General features: G+C 44.9%; 1 protein-coding gene across 2 annotated transcripts in view; it reads right to left on the bottom strand.

Annotated features, from left to right (window-relative positions):
- Window positions 1-16,456, bottom strand: part of LOC137784930 (oxysterol-binding protein-related protein 10) — a 54,718-nt gene that overhangs the window by 4,471 nt on the left and 33,791 nt on the right. For both annotated transcript variants that reach the window (XM_068575925.1, XM_068575926.1), the window contains 3 exons: window positions 14,228-14,358; window positions 2,156-2,305; window positions 1,394-1,895 (listed from right to left, as the gene is read on the bottom strand). In XM_068575925.1, coding sequence (XP_068432026.1) covers window positions 1,394-1,895; window positions 2,156-2,305; window positions 14,228-14,358 — 783 coding nt within the window. The remainder of the gene's footprint in view (window positions 1-1,393; window positions 1,896-2,155; window positions 2,306-14,227; window positions 14,359-16,456) is intronic.

The following is a 16,456-nucleotide window of genomic DNA, read 5'->3' as shown; positions in this document are numbered from 1 at the left end:
CTATCACTAGCAGCCGGCTAACCTAGCTTAGCACAAAGACTGGAAACGGAGGGAAACAGTTAGCCTGGCTGATAGCTCACTAATTAACACAGGCCATCAGGATGTGTGACACTTCTGGCCTCATCTGACTCTGATTTGTGGAGTCAATAATCATTCTACAGGCGCATAATTCTATCTTAAGACACATTAAAGCTTAAGACACATTATGGCCTGTGAGCCTGCGATAGATAGATTCCTTACATCACGGGAGGCAGACCTGAGCAAAGCACTCATCACAAGGTCACACAGGTCAAATCAAAAACCAGCTGCTCTGCATCCACTTCTGTAGCTTTGTTTCCTTTTCTCTTGCTTAACTGCTTTCAGGAGAACAGCCGTTACTAAAATAAACATCTAGCAATCAATATTTGAGGGTCACCATGTTCTCTGAGAGGCAGCGTCAGCCTCCACACGCCGCGATGAACTGCAGCGTCATTCCCGGCCGACGGGTAATCTGAGGTACAGCAAAAGCCGGAGAAAGCTGTATAGTCAGACTGAATCAGTTCATGTATCCAGATTCAGTCGATCGGGTTCAAGGACTTCCTGCGTCTCCGCTCAGGGTGACTCGTACCGCACACGGTGTGATGGTGCTGCTGACAGAGAGGACCGGCCTATCGATCGCCATGACAGAGGCCTCATACGCGCTCATTCTGGACACCACGCGGTGACCGCGATGGTCTGGAAAGTGCTGTTTTTTTATGGGCTTTTCTTTTCTCTTTTTTTTTACATCTTTGTTATGGTAACACAAGTAACCACTGTATATCATATCGTAACAATCTGAAAGAGGAACAAGCATGTTTGCAGACACTTCGGTTGTACTGTTGCCTGAACAGGAAATAACTGAAATTGCCATCTTTACTCAAAATAAGTAGTCTCTGTACTTCTTCCACTGCTTTATGCTGTGTGTGAGAATTGTCTTGCAATGCTTACCTATTATTTATTATATAGTGTTCATGCTACACTGTATGGCCAGGTTGAACAATAAATCTTAATCTCAATAAGAATGTCACCGAGTTCAGTAAGAAAGAAAGAAAAGTTCAAACTAAAGAGAGTCAACAGGTGGAAAAGTGTGACATTATAGCATTATACCGTAAACGTTGGGTTACAAGCCGCTATACTACCTTTGTTAAGTGTCCCTGCTGGCTCCTCGCTGGCGCTGCTGCTAGTTTGCTCGCTAGCTTCCTGCTAACTCTCCGCTAGTTCCGCGACAACCACCCTGCTGCTAGCAGGGAGCTCGCAGCCGGGAGCTAGCAGCAGGGAGCTAGCAGCAGCGCTAGCTTGCTACAGCGGGGACACCCACCGAAGGTAGTAACGGCTTGTAACCCGACTTTTGTAAGTTCCATGTGGCTCATCTGACCTTCTCCCACCATGGACACGCCTATAGACATGCCCATGAACTTGCTCTTGGTCCAGACGTGGGCGTTGACGCACATGCTCTTCTCCCGGCACTCGCAGTAAAACCCAGACACCGGTGGATGATGGGACACCTGCTCGGCCACGAACCGCACCCTGTAGCAGTCTGCCGCTGATTCATCGTCACCCTGCTGCGTGGTGTTGGGGCCCCTGCTCGGCTCCCAGGAGGACCCCTGGTTGGATCGGACCAACGGTTTGACTCTGTCCCGAGGCACTTCCCAGGAGCAGTGGAAGGTCTCGCCCAGCACGGGGTTGTAGGGCTTCTTGGCCACGGCCCCCTTCCGCCCCTCGTGGAAGGCGGTCAGGTAGTACTCGACAAAACGCACGATCCGGTCCTCGGCCGTGACCCCCGCTGTGATTGACAGGAACATGTCAGGGTGGGCCATGAAGTTGGCGTACATCTCCAGTAGTGATCGCTTTTCCAAAATGAAGGTAGGCAACACCACCTATGAAACCCAATGAGTTGAAGGGATATAAAGGCTTTAGGGAAAAGGCTCAGAAAACATTGACCATAAAAGTCGGGTTACTAGCCGCTACGATGGGTGTCCCCACTGTAGCAAGATAGCGCTGCTGCTAGCTCCCTGCGGCTGCTGCTAGCTAGCAGTGACACCCACCGAAGGTAGTAGCAGCTTGGAGCCCGACTTTTACAGGTCTTTTATTTGAAATATCACAAACATTTTTGTCGCTTTGATTTAAAAGTCGGTACCCGTGTGAGGTCCATGCCCAGTTTGAGCTGCGAGAGCAGGTGGAGGATGATGCTCCGCTGGTCGTCCAGGACGCCCAGGTCCTCCTCTTCATTATCCTCCGTGTCCGTCACCTCTTCAGTGTGGTTGATGTCTTCCAGCCCTTGGTGGTGCTATGAAAAGAAGAAGAAAATATAATGAGTTTTACTTTTTCAATCAAAATGAAAAGGTTTAATTCACTGTTTTCAGTGGAGGGGTGAGCTGTGAATGGAGTAAAGTTTTGGAGGTATGGTTCAATGTGAGTCTGCTGTTACATTCTGATATCACAATCCCAACTTTAAAATATCTATTTAATGTGTTAATGTATCTTGTTGATGTATGAATTTAGGTTTTTTTCCTTTTGAGCTACTTTTATACCATAAAGCATTAAGACTTGATATATGATGAAGGATCCACTGCGAGAAGTAGCAAAACAAATCTGAGGGTCTGTGAGATGATTAAACGATAAAGCTGCCGTTATTATATATTTTTTTGTGATGAATCGCATGAAAAGACCGAAAACCAACAATGCCATCCATCCACTGCCTCCACCCCCAAGCTCCACTGAAAATGTAGATCTTTAAAAACAAGTCACAAATATAATGTTTAGTTTTTTAAAGGCTAAATACTAAAGGAGACATTTCCTAAAACAGTTGTAGGTTTAGAAAAGGTCACTCAAATGGGAGTAAATAAAGGTTGGAAGAATGTAATTGTGTTCAGCTGCAGATACACGCACACATTTGGCGACCAAGATATTTTAATATTCTTTAAGAAAGTACTGGCAACTCAAGAAATATGTGACCTGTGACCAGGAGCAAATAGGGAAGAAACAGCAAAAAAAAACTCTGCAACACCTGTCACTTGGAAAGGCCAAGAGGAGGAAGACGCTGCCATTTTCTCTCACCGGCTGTCATCTGGCGATGCCAACAAAAAGGTCACGCAACTCATTTCGAGGCCGGGCCGGGGACATGCTACAGAAGCAACTTATACAAACCAAAGGACACTTCCAGCGTTGGGAGCGCTGCCTTCCTTTGAGCAACCCGAGTGCCTCTTGTTTGCCTCAAACTGCCTTCAGCACAAAACCACAACAACGCCTTGATGTGTGTTATAATTGTGATCTGTCAAAGAGGACACAAGTCACAGCCTTTTGTTTGTGTTGCAACATTCAACTGGAAATGAATCCAGTTGAGGTTAAAGAACAGCTGATGCCTTTGATAACTCGGGGCAGGAAGTAAAGAAAAAAAAAAGAAAGGGGCTGATGTATAATGCAGAAAGTGCTCTAAAGCCTGTGGGCAACAACTCGTTGTACACCCCCCCCCACTGCTATTTATCTTCCATTCATATCTATGCAGAAATATTCAACGCATATGTGTCTTTTTTTCCAACTTGTAAGTACCTAATTTAAGTGAAGCTGCTTCTGGTTAAAAGCTAAATGAGGGAACTGAATCTGAACTGAGCAGCGTCATCGCACGCAGAGCGCTGAAGAAAAAGAGATTATGAGGACCAGAGTGCCTCCCTGTCACCTGAATATTTCATTTCATGCATGCAAGCCGAAAGCGCCACACATCCACTCGCACATCATCACTGAGCACACTCACATTTGCACCAAAACAAAAGACACACACACACACACACACACACACACACACACACACACACACACACACACACACACACAGTATTCATGCTTGAACACACACGTACAGGACTCCCTGGAGCTGGATGCTTCTCGGAGCAGAGTGATATATATAGAAGTGGAGAGGAGGAAGGTTGCGTAGGGGGAGGTGTGTTATCATTCCAGCGGGTCTAACTAATTAAACAGGCTCTTTGCAGCAACAGGAAATTACGACTGAAGAGATCTGAGCATCTCAGCGGAAACCCCTTCAGCGGATATATATCTGTGGACTTAGCGGGGGCCATTAGCCGAGACTTCTCAGTGCAGTTTAACTTGTCCAGAGGTGGGGAATTTGGATTTATTGCTTAACAGTGGTTTAGGATGAGAGTTCAGATCAGAATGATCTTTGCTCATGTTGGTTATCACTAAATTAACTTTTGGTTTTGTCGCATTCTTTAGGATTATGCCTCAAAACATCCTCAACTCCATACGTCTGCATGCCATTTCTACTCATGTTTTATTTATTTATTTAATTTCCACAACTGTTAAACAATATACCGCTTAGCTAATAGCTCGGTTGCTACATTTGCTGGGCTTTAGTTTTATTGGTATCACATTTTAATGAGTCAGTCTGTATAAATAGTTGGAGCTACAATGATCTATAAAGCATTAATAAAATGTATCAACCCGTAGTAACCATCTCTGGAAAGAGTTCATGATAATAAACTTGCATCCATTAAATCAGACATCTTATTCATGAGTGTGGGAATGAGTTTGGTGTTCCACCTTTTCCACAATTTTAAAAACCCATTTCAAAAACTTTTGAGGATGCTGTACGAGTAAATGTTTACCAGCAGAGTGAGTCCTGCTGGCTAGCTGGTTCTAGCGTCACAGCAGTCAACAAACACTCAGTTTTGGGGGAAAACTATGCTTCTCATTTCAAACAAATGCCCCACCCCCCCCCCCCCCCCGCACCACCTCTCTCCCAGACTCTTCACCCCACAACCAAAAGGGATGACAGACCAACACCATGCAGCAGCTTGTAAACACTCACGCTGCATTGCTGTGTAGCTGCCGGCTTGACCTGCACACAACTGGATCTCATCTCCAGAAAGGGTCAGACGGCCTCAGGTGGACACAAGCGACGGCAAAAATCCAGCAACAAAAGGGGGCCGACGCTAAAGTTTCTGTCTCCACAAAGAGTACAGGAACTGCACACAACTCCACTCGGAGAGAAATCCAATTAAAGAGGTCTCAACGGAAAACCTGTCAAAAGCGGTATCTTTTGAGGAGTTTGAAGCTCTGATAGGCTCTGATAGGCACCGCACACGAACAAACAAACGCTCCTCTTCCCTCAACCGAATTTGCTGACTGAGTGAGCAGCCGTCCTGCAGGAGTCCCGGGTCTCGTTAGAGAGACGAGCAGTGAGGCTGAGTCGAGGTGGTGAGCTGCTGTGCGTGACTTGCAGAGGGAGAGAGAGAGAGAGAGAGAGAGAGAGAGAGAGAGAGAGAGACAGAGAGAGAGAGAGAGAGACACTGCCCACCACCTACTCTGAAAAACAGGGGAGGAGAGAGAAAAAGACGAAGAAAAAAAAAAAAAGCTCAGGGAAAGTCCCGGTGACGCCTCCCGCCTCCCCCTGCGTGCTCCCACCATCCCTCCGCCGTGTTTCCCTGTTTCACATCCTCCACTCACCTCCCTCCCTCTGACACGGCTCTGCTGCCTTCATCTCTCCTTCTACGCCTTCTTTCTTTCCTGCTTGTTGTATTGATACATGTGTGTTTGGAGTGCGTATATCTATATCTATATCAGCTTGTTTAATTACTACCAGTCTGGCAGTGGAACTCAGGAAGTCACAGGCAGATGCCCGACTCTCCAGCACACCCTTCCTCCTCCATCTCTCGCCTCCGCTCTGTCTCTCTGCAGCTGTCTCCGTCTCTAAATCGGTTTCCAGCCTGACAGTCTTCCTTTTTAATTGACCCCAATCTCATGTTTGATTCATTCTTCCTCTCTCCTCCTCCTCCTCCTCCTCCTCCTCCGCGCTGTCATTGTCTCTTCCATTCACCACCCCTTCGTTCATCTCCTCATTCATGCCCTCCACTATTCCGTTTCATCATCATCATCTCTCTTCTTAACCGTCTCCTCATCCGATGCGCATTGCAGCCCACTCCTCCCGCTTCTCTTTTTTTGTTTCTCGCTCTAAATACTTCTCAGTGTCTATCTCTTTCCCATCTACCTCTCTCTGTATCGCTCTCTCTCTGGCATGTTACCAGGGGAGCGAGTGGGCGTCTGCAGAGGGCTTAGATGGGCCAAGTCTGCCCTTCTCTTCAAAAGACTCCTTTTTTTTTTCCAACAGGCTAAACTTTGAGGGCCTGTCCTCCATCACCGGCCGTCCTCTTCATCCCCGATCATCATCACTTCCATCTTGGGACCCAGGGGGATGGTGGTGTTGTCTGAGACTCGATCCCTGCACCGTTTCCCTATGAAATCCTCCCTCTCCGACTGAAGTGTCCTCTTTCTAGAGCTAGAGCCGCCTTTGAAGTGTGTGTGTTGGAGTAGAGAGGTTTTCTCCTCCTTACTCGTAAAAGAAAAGGCAGGGACACAACCAGCCCAACGTCTCTGTCAATCAGCTGTTAACACAGTGTGTGCCATCATTTTAATTCTCCATACAGTTTTAAGAAATACTAAGTACCGTAAAGACAGATTAAACCGCTGTGTGAATATATTCTCAAATCATACATATTTCATAGGAATTAGTAAACGCTGACATAGGTGGATTTCCCACGATGCAACCTTCTATACAGCCCTGTTGCACTGCAATGTGCCGGACCGGTCTCTAGCTGTCAGCGTGTCCTTTTCTCTGTCAAGACTAACGATCATTTCAAAATCACTCTGACATTTAGTCAAACTATAGTAAACTCCTCACACTGTGAGCTTTGTATTTATCCTTTAGTCAAGACTCTCTGCCGGCAGGAGCAAGATATTTTAATAAACTGAAGAAAGAACTGTGTGTATTTGTTTGAGCTCAGCTTCCTCTGGTAAATGTCAGCTGTGTTTTGAATGTCAACTTCCAGGGAGATATTGAAATGTTTCTAAGGGCTTACAGTTTGGCATTTATCACAAAGCTACATGCTATTTCTACCTCGCAACTGTCAGTTCATAAAGCATACAAGAAATTAAACTGTTTACCAACAACAGGCCTACTTTACTGACTCCAGTGGGACGGAAAAGGGAGAGGCTCTGTTAGACAGAAGCATTTCATTACAAGCTGGGTCATACCTTTTTTTTTCTCAAAATGATGCATTTTGCCAGAAGGCAACAAGTTGGCTGTGTGATAAAAACCTGTGGCAATTGTATGTTAATTAGCAGATTTTACGGCTTTTATGGTCACAGATGTCGGAACAGACTGCACTGCATTTACTGCTTTGCCTCAAATTAGGCCATAAAACATGTTGTGTAGAGAACAACACTGATCATCAGCGGGGTTTAAATGCTATATTAGCCGGTTGTGGAGCCAAATAGCAGAGCTATCAGCCCGGGGGTTTCCGTCTCAACTTTGCCCACCAAACAACCAAAAGAACATCAGACACAGTAACATGTTACAGGAGCAGAGCGCCCGATCCACCAGACTGGAGCAAAAGCAAAACAGCGACCGCACGAAGGCCACGGAGAGGTCACCGAAGCAGTGAAATGACGCCTTCTTCTCGAGCTACCAAAAAGCAGGAGATGCGACGCTTGAACGGAATAAGTGGTGGGAAGTGACCTGGATGCAACACGAGACACATCTGCCACAAATGAAGCACGAGCTCGAGGAATGCATCGCTTGAACGCTTACAAATGAGAAAGCAAAAACGATACCGTGCCCGGATCAGACTTCCCGAATCTCTCCCACTTTGTCTTCGAAGATAAAATGAGGCAAGTGCGGCTGTGGAGTTTCAGCGCCTCATGTATAAACTATAAGCAGCAGTTTCATCAGCACGGCATCTAATGAGAGGATATGAAAAACAGTCGCTGCAGACACGGCGGTTAGTCACTCACACACACACACACACACACACACACACACACACACACACACAGATAAAAGAAACAATACATCATTGCATGACTTGGTGAGTCCTTTGAGGCCAGTGTGAGTTAAAGGTGGGGCAAAAATAACTTCAAAACAATATCTACTCATGAATTATTTTGCGACACAAAGAGCAAAACAATAAGACCGTGCAGTCTTTATGCTATTCTACAGATTGAAGGTGAACTTATCCGGCGAAAGGTTGCCTCAAGTGACGTCACGCGAGTCGGTGTTGCTTGGGGGCTGAAGACTAATGCCGCCCATTTTGGTAGTTTTTGTGGTTTGTGTCTTTATTTAAACTACATTTCATCATAGCTATGAAAGTAATTCAATAGTACTAAAATACTATATTTAAAAAAAATGGAATTAAATCCAAATAAAAAGGTGTACAGCAGGCTGAAGTCTGAGCTCATGTGCAGACTCTAAACCCTAATTACCAGCCGCTCATGTTAGCCTCCGACTTGTTGGTGACAGAAACCTTTGACACAGGCGAGATCTTCCGCTTGGTGAAAGTAAGGACGGACGTGGCGAGAAACGGTCGCCGGAATGCCTGCAGTCACATCAAGAGTCATAGTTACAATCTAGAAGATCTCCAGTCATCCCTCTATGTTATTTGGCTAACCATGGATTCAACACGGGCAGAGACCTGCAGGACCAGGACCCTCTGGCAGCTCTGTGCAGCTCCTTCAGCCACCGGCTGCTCCCCTCCTGCGTGTGCAGGAGCGCTGAGGTCCCGCAGGTCTTCCTGCTGCCGTCAGGCGGCACAACCAGCTGTGCTCCAAGTCGACCACACAACACTTAAAACCTGCAATAGGTTATTCTGCCTGTATTTATAATATCTCAGTTACTGTGGATTCTTTACCGTTTTGTTTTTTTGCTTATTTATAACACTTGTTTTGATCTTGTTTCTTTTTTAATATTTATTGTTTGCACTTTACCCTCTTCTGTTGTAATCCCGTAAATGTCCCGACTGTGGGACCGATAAAGAGTTAATTTATCTTAACTAAAAGGCTATCTGGTGTGACTACAAGGGAAATGCTATCGTGTCTTAATAGGAGGCCTTATACATGTTCTTTATATTATATTTTGCCAATATTATTTGGATTTCGGAATGCAGTATAATGCAACTTTTGCTACTCGTGTTGCATTGTGGGTAATGCAGGCACCATTAAAAATTTAAAAAAAAGGCTTGTTCTGCTGCAATCAAAGTTGATTTTTTTTTTTTTACTGCTGTCCATCATCATTTCTTCTAAAAGGCAATTCACATTTTGGAAATCGACATCTTACACTGACATGCCGGCAGCGCGATATACATCTCCTCTCACGTTGTCATCTTCTCAGCTTCTGTTTCCAGCCTGAATAATTATCCAATGAAGCATTAAGCATTAATCTCCACAGAATTGTGCTTTCTCTGAGTCTAAATGAAAACTAGAAAACCTCTCAGCATCCGATGTTTTTGTCTCGCAGCTTCCTTGTAAGGATTCCTCACAAACAAAATGTCTTTTATGTATTTCATGCTCCTCATGGAAGTGGAGTGAGAGACAAAGGAGAACAAATTTCCCAGCAGGCATATGACATGTCCTGTTCCATAATAACATTCCTGAGCGTAAAGAGAGTGGATTACAGAGTCACGGGTTGATATTTTTCCCTTTCAGCTCAGATGTGAGAACAAGCCATTCTGTGATGTTTTGACTGCGGGACTGACGGGACCTTTACGCCTGTTAATAAGCCTGAAGGCGCCAGCGTGTAATCACTCTTTATTACTTTGGCTGACTGTACTGAACACGTTAAGCAGCAAAAACAAACCGTATTCATTTAGTTCCAATAAAGGAGTTCATAAAAATGCATTAATCATAGCAGGTTGCAAGTAGATGAACCTACAAATACAACAGTTGTCACACACTGCTGTCATCGGCCAACTGTAAAGTCTTACGATGTGTAAATACAGTACAACAGCCTGATATGAACTAATACAGAAGAGCTGCACAGCAGAGGACTTTGCTGCCCTCTGCTGGACTAAAGAAGACACAACAACTCAGAGATGTGAAGGTAAGAGTTGAGAGCTTAGGAAAGGAAATAAGTGAAATTTACTTTCTTCTGTAAAACTATTTTTTGTTGTCATAGCTGTTAAATTTTTTTCATGTTGTCCAAAACTTCCATCAAAGCTATTGTAATAATATTATTAATACAACATAATGTTTCAAAACAGATCAAATCAACCTGGATATTAAATACGAATGTGTGGAGTAAGATGTATTCTCTTCATTTTCTCTGTTAATACAGAACTGACTGAAGATCTGCTGTTAACTTCTACTCAAAAGCTTATAAACATAATATGTGATCTGGTGCAAATGCATAAACCGACTGGATTTGTGCAAGCTCAATTTTTCCTCAATTTCCCCTCATCCATGCACGGGCCCCGTGCTCTCTCTCGCCGGCTGCACACAGGACTGATTATCAAACGCCACTGTGGCGCTATATGATTAAAAATAAACGGCAAACCTTCATTATTCTGGGGTGATTTTCTGCCTGGCGCTCGACACTAATCCTGAGATCACAAGGAAATGAGTAAACTGGAAAACAAGATTAGAAATTGCAGATTCGATCATGGAAGTGACCTTGAGCGTTGTTGGTTATTGTGTCCTTCATTAAAGTCAAAGTGACATCTAACCATTTAGAACTGACCCACAGATATCAAATACTATTTGTCTTCAATGTCTTTTTTATGTCTATCTTGTTAATTGTATATAATAGTTATATATGTACAGTGAGAGCAATGTAAAACCAAATGTATGTGCCAATAAAGCTGATTCTGATTTTTAAAACAGGCTTGATCCAAAACCTCTGGATTCATTCACCCAAAGCATTTCATTGTGTTTCCAACCACAAGATGGCCAAATAACATCCGTAGATGTCACTTGAAGGCGCCAAACAACACACACTCGATAAATGATCGCCCCGAGAACACACCGCATCTCTGGCCTTCATTATCTAAACACCGTCTTGAGCATGTCGGTGTGATACAATCAACATAATCCAAAATCTCAACCTTCTCATCTCCTTAAACGCCAAGACACAACTTTTCAATCCTTTCGACAGGGAGTCGTTAAATGGCTGACGGCGCCGAATCTCAAGAGATGAATAGACGTCGAGCGTAAAGATGGACAAAAACGCCTCGGCAGGCTGCTCCGCCTCTCCTCAGTCACAGTCTCTCTGCCCTTCTTCTTCAAACGCTGGCCAGAGCATCTTTGAAGGCTCTAATGAAATCTGGTTCGAGCTGCAGGGCAGAGCAGAGGAGCGGGCAGGAGGAAAGCGTAAATATTGCAGAGCAGTAGCAGGGAAAAAAGTAAAAAGTTGAGCTGTAGACGCCTCAGTGCAAAATGAAATGTCTGCTTCCCTTTTTTTTAATTTTTTTTAAATGGCACCAACACTGATGCTCTGCGTTGTGATGACAGTATATGGTGTGTGTTTGGGAAAGAAACCAACCATCTGTAAGCAGAAGACTGACATTGTTTTATTCTGCAGTTGTAGTTCTTGCCACTTATAGTCACACTGCTTTTAGCTCCGTTTTGGTCTCCCCCAACTCTGCCTGAATGCCACCAGCTAGCTGCTAACGCTGGCGTTTGGGGCTGAGCAGTTAGTGCACAACAGGCAGCTGAACGTAGCTCTATATCGGGTTGATAAGAGCAGTCAGAGTGAACCACAGACGGAGAGTTGGAGGCTGTAAACGCCTTCAACAATTCACCAAACTGAGGTGGTGGTGATTCTCTGTGGGCTCACACATTTGTACGTGACATATAAGCATCCTTTCCACTGTTAATATAAAGTGCAGCTCTGATGTTTTTGTTCAATTCCAGCCTGGAGGGAGAACAGCTTAATTAATAAAAGCTGCATGCCTGTGGCTGCCGCAGTGACACAGGAAACATGTTTCTCCAGGTAATGGAAACATTTAGTGAAATTATTTTTCCTGCGTGTCTCTTATGGGTCTCTGTGGACGTATCACATCAAATCCACTCATCAAGTAAACCATGCAAATGTGAATCCCAGATGGTCATTTTTATAGCTTCCTCGATGTCTTTATCTTAATATACGACAAGCATGACTTGGCATTCGTCATTGCTGGAGCACAGTATCCTAATAGCACACTTTAGTGGGCAAAAGCAGGAATGTCAATGCAGATGGTTGGCTCAGGCCCCCTTGAATCATAACTGCCATAACACTGTCTGAAATGTCTTTAAAGGTGCCAAATCACCATTATGAGCTGCCCTCCCTTCTCCGCTCCTAATTGAGCGCCATGAAGTATGTTGAACAGCTTGACAATTAGCTGTAAATGGGTCGACACTGGAAAGCCGCACGACCCGCTTTGCACTCTTCTGCCAATAGAAAATGATCATTAACGTGACAGATCGCACTCTGTGCCGCCGCCGGCAGTTAAGTCCCTCGTGGCGGTTAGGCAGGGTGCTGCTTCACTGCCCACACGAAGGGTGAAAGCCTCTCTGGCCTCGTTTTGTGGTTGGACATAAAACGAGAAGTCAGCCCGTTATGAGATCTGATGCCAGAGTTCAACAGGCGGTTCCCCTTCATGTTCAACAACAGAGTCTAATGACGAGTAGTCCCACAAGGATGGCGTTTGACAAAAATGCGGGCGTGGCAGTAAACGCTTCTGAGATGACTCTTGCCCCCATTAATCTTCATCTCGTTATTCACGGCTGAGGATCTGCGTTTGAATAATGGGAAGACAAAGGATCAGTGTGACTCATGTGACAGAGGTGCTCCAGGAAAGTGAAGCGAACATCTGCAGTGGTTTTTAGTAGTGGAACATTCTGGTGCTTTTTATGGTGGTTTTACGGTCAAGAAATAAGAATATAGTGGTTTCATTTCAGTTGGGTGAAATGTCCCATGCAGCGACAGTTATCCGTATAATCGGCTGCAATGTTGTGCCATTTCCCACCTTTCCAAGTCTGTAATTATGTATAGGCGTATGCTATAACTTTATCGTCGGTGGCCTTGTTTCTTTTGTGAAGCGCTTTGCCGAATCCATAAAGTTACTTATTACATATGGAAATGCAAAACACACGTCGCATTCTCTGCTGATGTTTTGCCACTAGATCGTTTCAGCAACAAAAATACCTGCTGTCGCTGTCGCTGGCGTTAATTAGATGTAAGCTCAAGCGATCCATGTTTCCAAGGTATCCATGGGAACAGGGAAAACACATTACCAAAATCAAGCCAATATAAATTCTTTCCTTTCCGGGGGGGGTTATTGTCCTTTTAAGCTATTAATCAGCATTTTAACAAAATCATTAAGATGTCTGCTTTCCATTTGGGACATAAAGCAAAGCCCTCTCAGCCTCCTCCTTTCTCTCACGCACACATTCATGTCAGCGTCACCTGGCCTCGATTCCCTGTGACGGACACAGGGCGGTCCGGACAGTCAGACGGCCGCTCTCTGCGGCGGGCGGGCGTTCATGAAGCCTCCTCCTGGGACCGGATCACTTCCAGCTCTGTACCGTGTGACCCACTTATTTGACAGCAGCTCTGTTCAAACTTTTAGAAGCGACGAGCGCTTCCCTCCGCGGGCAACGAGGGCAACCATGAGGAGGAAGAGGAAAGTGGGGCAGAAAACCAGAAAACCACAGCCCCCACATCATCATCATCATCACGAGCACAGATTTGTTTCTCAGTCCACTGGCATGAATAACGGGGCCGTTTCGTTCAGATTTTTCATACTGTTTCAAGTCTAAATGTAACTTTGGCGGATAAAAAGGAGGTGAAATGTTTAGCGTGACGGACCGCCTCTCCTGAGAAAGCAAGTTTTAAGTCTGTGCAAATGCATTCCCCAATGTGGAGACGGTCTGTCGACGAGAATTGAGAGAAACAAAGAATAACTTCACAGTTGGAAGGAATCCACGCAGACTTATAATTTCAATGTAATGTCCCTGGCTCAATTCCAGCCGGTGACCTTTGCTGCATGTCATACCCCTTCCTCTCCCTCCATGTTTCCTGTCTGGAGCTACACGGTCATCATCCAATAGCAGCAAAACATCACAAACTAGAGTTCCACGTCTTACTCTTGCACCAGCAACCTTGACAAAAGCGTCAGGCAAAATGACTAAATAAAAAATGTGTTTCTAAACAGCCATCCAACCAGCAGCTGTCTTGATCACCATCAGCATCAGCAACCGTTCGTAACTTGTCTCAAAAACTCTCCTCGCTAGAAAGCACAAGAGGCAGTTTCCAGATCTCCTAGATTAATTGTGTGGCCCCGCGGTGGTCCGGGTCTTACGTCGAAGACGCTACGAACTCAGATCGCGAACAGACCAAGACGACAGGGGAAGAAGGAGGAGCAAGGCCGATGGCCGAGGTGTTCCTCACCTCAGCACCAGGGGACAGACTCCTTTTGCTGAAGGCCGGCGAGGGCTCGGCTGATCGTAGAGGAGTCAGACCTCCGTTCTTCAGCTGCTCCCCTGAGGGCGACTTTGGAACAGTCCACACAGGAACACCATCTGAAAACCAACAAGGTTAGTTAAGAACAAAGATCACACCAGTGCGGAGGAGACACATGGGGTTTACTTCCATCTCATTTCTACTGCTCATTTGTGTGTATTAATGCTTGATTTTGGGTTGGATTAAATTGATAATAAGAATGAAAGAGGTACTAAGGAGAGACCTCCTATCACACTCTGTATCTTCGTTTTTGACATTCAATATTAAGGTTTTCTTGAATAATACTGGACTGAAGGTGTGTTATTGATTGTTGTTTCTGATTGAGACTATCAGGAAATTACTTGTGGGCGCTTGTGTGTGTCTGTTGTGTTGATTCAAGGCCAGGCATACAAAAATGATGAGTCATTTTGACTCTGAGCCACAAGCAATAAAATGCTCTGCAGAAATATCATGAATCTAAATCCTGTACAGTCTGTCTCATGCTGTAACTGAGCCTTGAAATAACTTCACGCCAGTTATTGTAAAGCCATTTAAAAAATAAATCAATACATAATCTGTGAATACTGAGCCTTCACCTACAGGAGATGAACTGTCAGGGAGGATGATTCAAAGTTTAACTTTTCTGAACATCCAAGTAGGTGAGACTTTGCATACAATACTGTCATATTGATTTCAATCACACAATATAACTGAGCCACTCATGTAGCAATTGCTAATTTTAAAGTAGCCTCAGTTAGAACTGCAGGTCAATAAATTGTAAAAGGATGTAATATGGTCAGGTGAAAAGTCTCAAGCACAGGAAATCTGTATTACTTAAGGTGCAGTGTGTAAAATCTGACCACATGCTCCAAACTAAGAGGGTTCAGCGTTTCACCTTCATGACTGGGTCCATACAATCGAGATATGCGTTCTTCTGTTACTGCCATGTTGTAATCGTCATGTGTTTATGCTAGCTATCTTAAACCGGGGACTGTACGGTCCGTCTATGTTTTGGTAGTTATAACTTACTGGATTAAGTCCAAATTAGCAGAAACAAGACCTCATATATGCATGCAGCAGCTCTGGGAGACGGACCGTCAGTCCACAAGACAGGAGTAGCCAAAGCTAGCTGGTTAGCATGCTCATATCACTAGAGACCTCTGCAACACACTGTAACCTAAATGTTAGTCTGTGTTTGAATGTTTTAAGCAAAAAAATATGGCCAGATCTTACACATTGCACCTCTGGTTAGCACACGGACTAAAAGGCTCCTTCCCACACTCCAGCCTCAAAAACAGACATCAAATTCACTACTCTGACAGCCTTCTAACGTTGTGCTTCACCAAATCTGAGTCCAATGCAGAGCTATTGTACCGTCTCCTGCACCGATCATCCATCCGTGTCTCGTGTGCGAACGGACTAGAGGGATTTGCGACTGTCACTCACAAAAACCAAGCTGTAAATTTCCTCATTTAAAAGCTTCGTATATGCATCACAGTAGTAGATCACATTTCAAAGTTGTGTTATTGGAGAGGTAGCACAGGCTCTTCCGCTTTCTGGCCCCAATGCTCAAATTGGGTTAAAAGTCTAATGCACCAAGAGGCCGCTCTTTGATATCCATTAGCGAGTAGCAAGCTGTGCTGACACAGGTTGACATGCTGCAGAGCCGGAGGCGAGTCGGCCTCGACGAAACGAGCTGACATAGCCCTCAGGCCGGGTCTTTGCTTTGGTCACCTGACAGTTTGACTGACAGGAACCTGAAGAGTGTTCGTGGACCTCCTCCAACGAAACTGGAGTCATATACAACGGACACATGAGGAAAAGGTGGCCCTGCTCGAAGGCGAGTGAAGTGTGAATGAGAATTATAGGGAGAACAGAGAAGACATTTGGTGGTTAATCGAATCCTGAGAGTTCATTTCAAGATAATTTTAAGGGTGAGACATTTCTGAAAAATGTTCATGTATTTACAAGAAGCCGGTTGACAAACAATCTATGACGTACTTGGATGCTTTCTCTGAGATGTCACAATGAAGCACCAGAAGTAGAAACACTCAGTGAGCAGGGGGGGGGGATGTCTGGGCCATTGGATCGAGACATGCAGGTGAATCGAAAGGCTGTCGCAGATCACACAGTCGAGAGACAAACATTCATGCAGTAGATGTTTCCAATGGCTTCACC

Source organism: Clinocottus analis, unplaced genomic scaffold (assembly GCF_023055335.1).
Source record: "Clinocottus analis isolate CAN_PGR_092001 unplaced genomic scaffold, fCliAna1.0.p SCAF_14, whole genome shotgun sequence".
Taxonomy (NCBI): domain Eukaryota; kingdom Metazoa; phylum Chordata; class Actinopteri; order Perciformes; family Cottidae; genus Clinocottus; species Clinocottus analis.
This window is presented reverse-complemented; position numbering and strand designations above follow the sequence as displayed.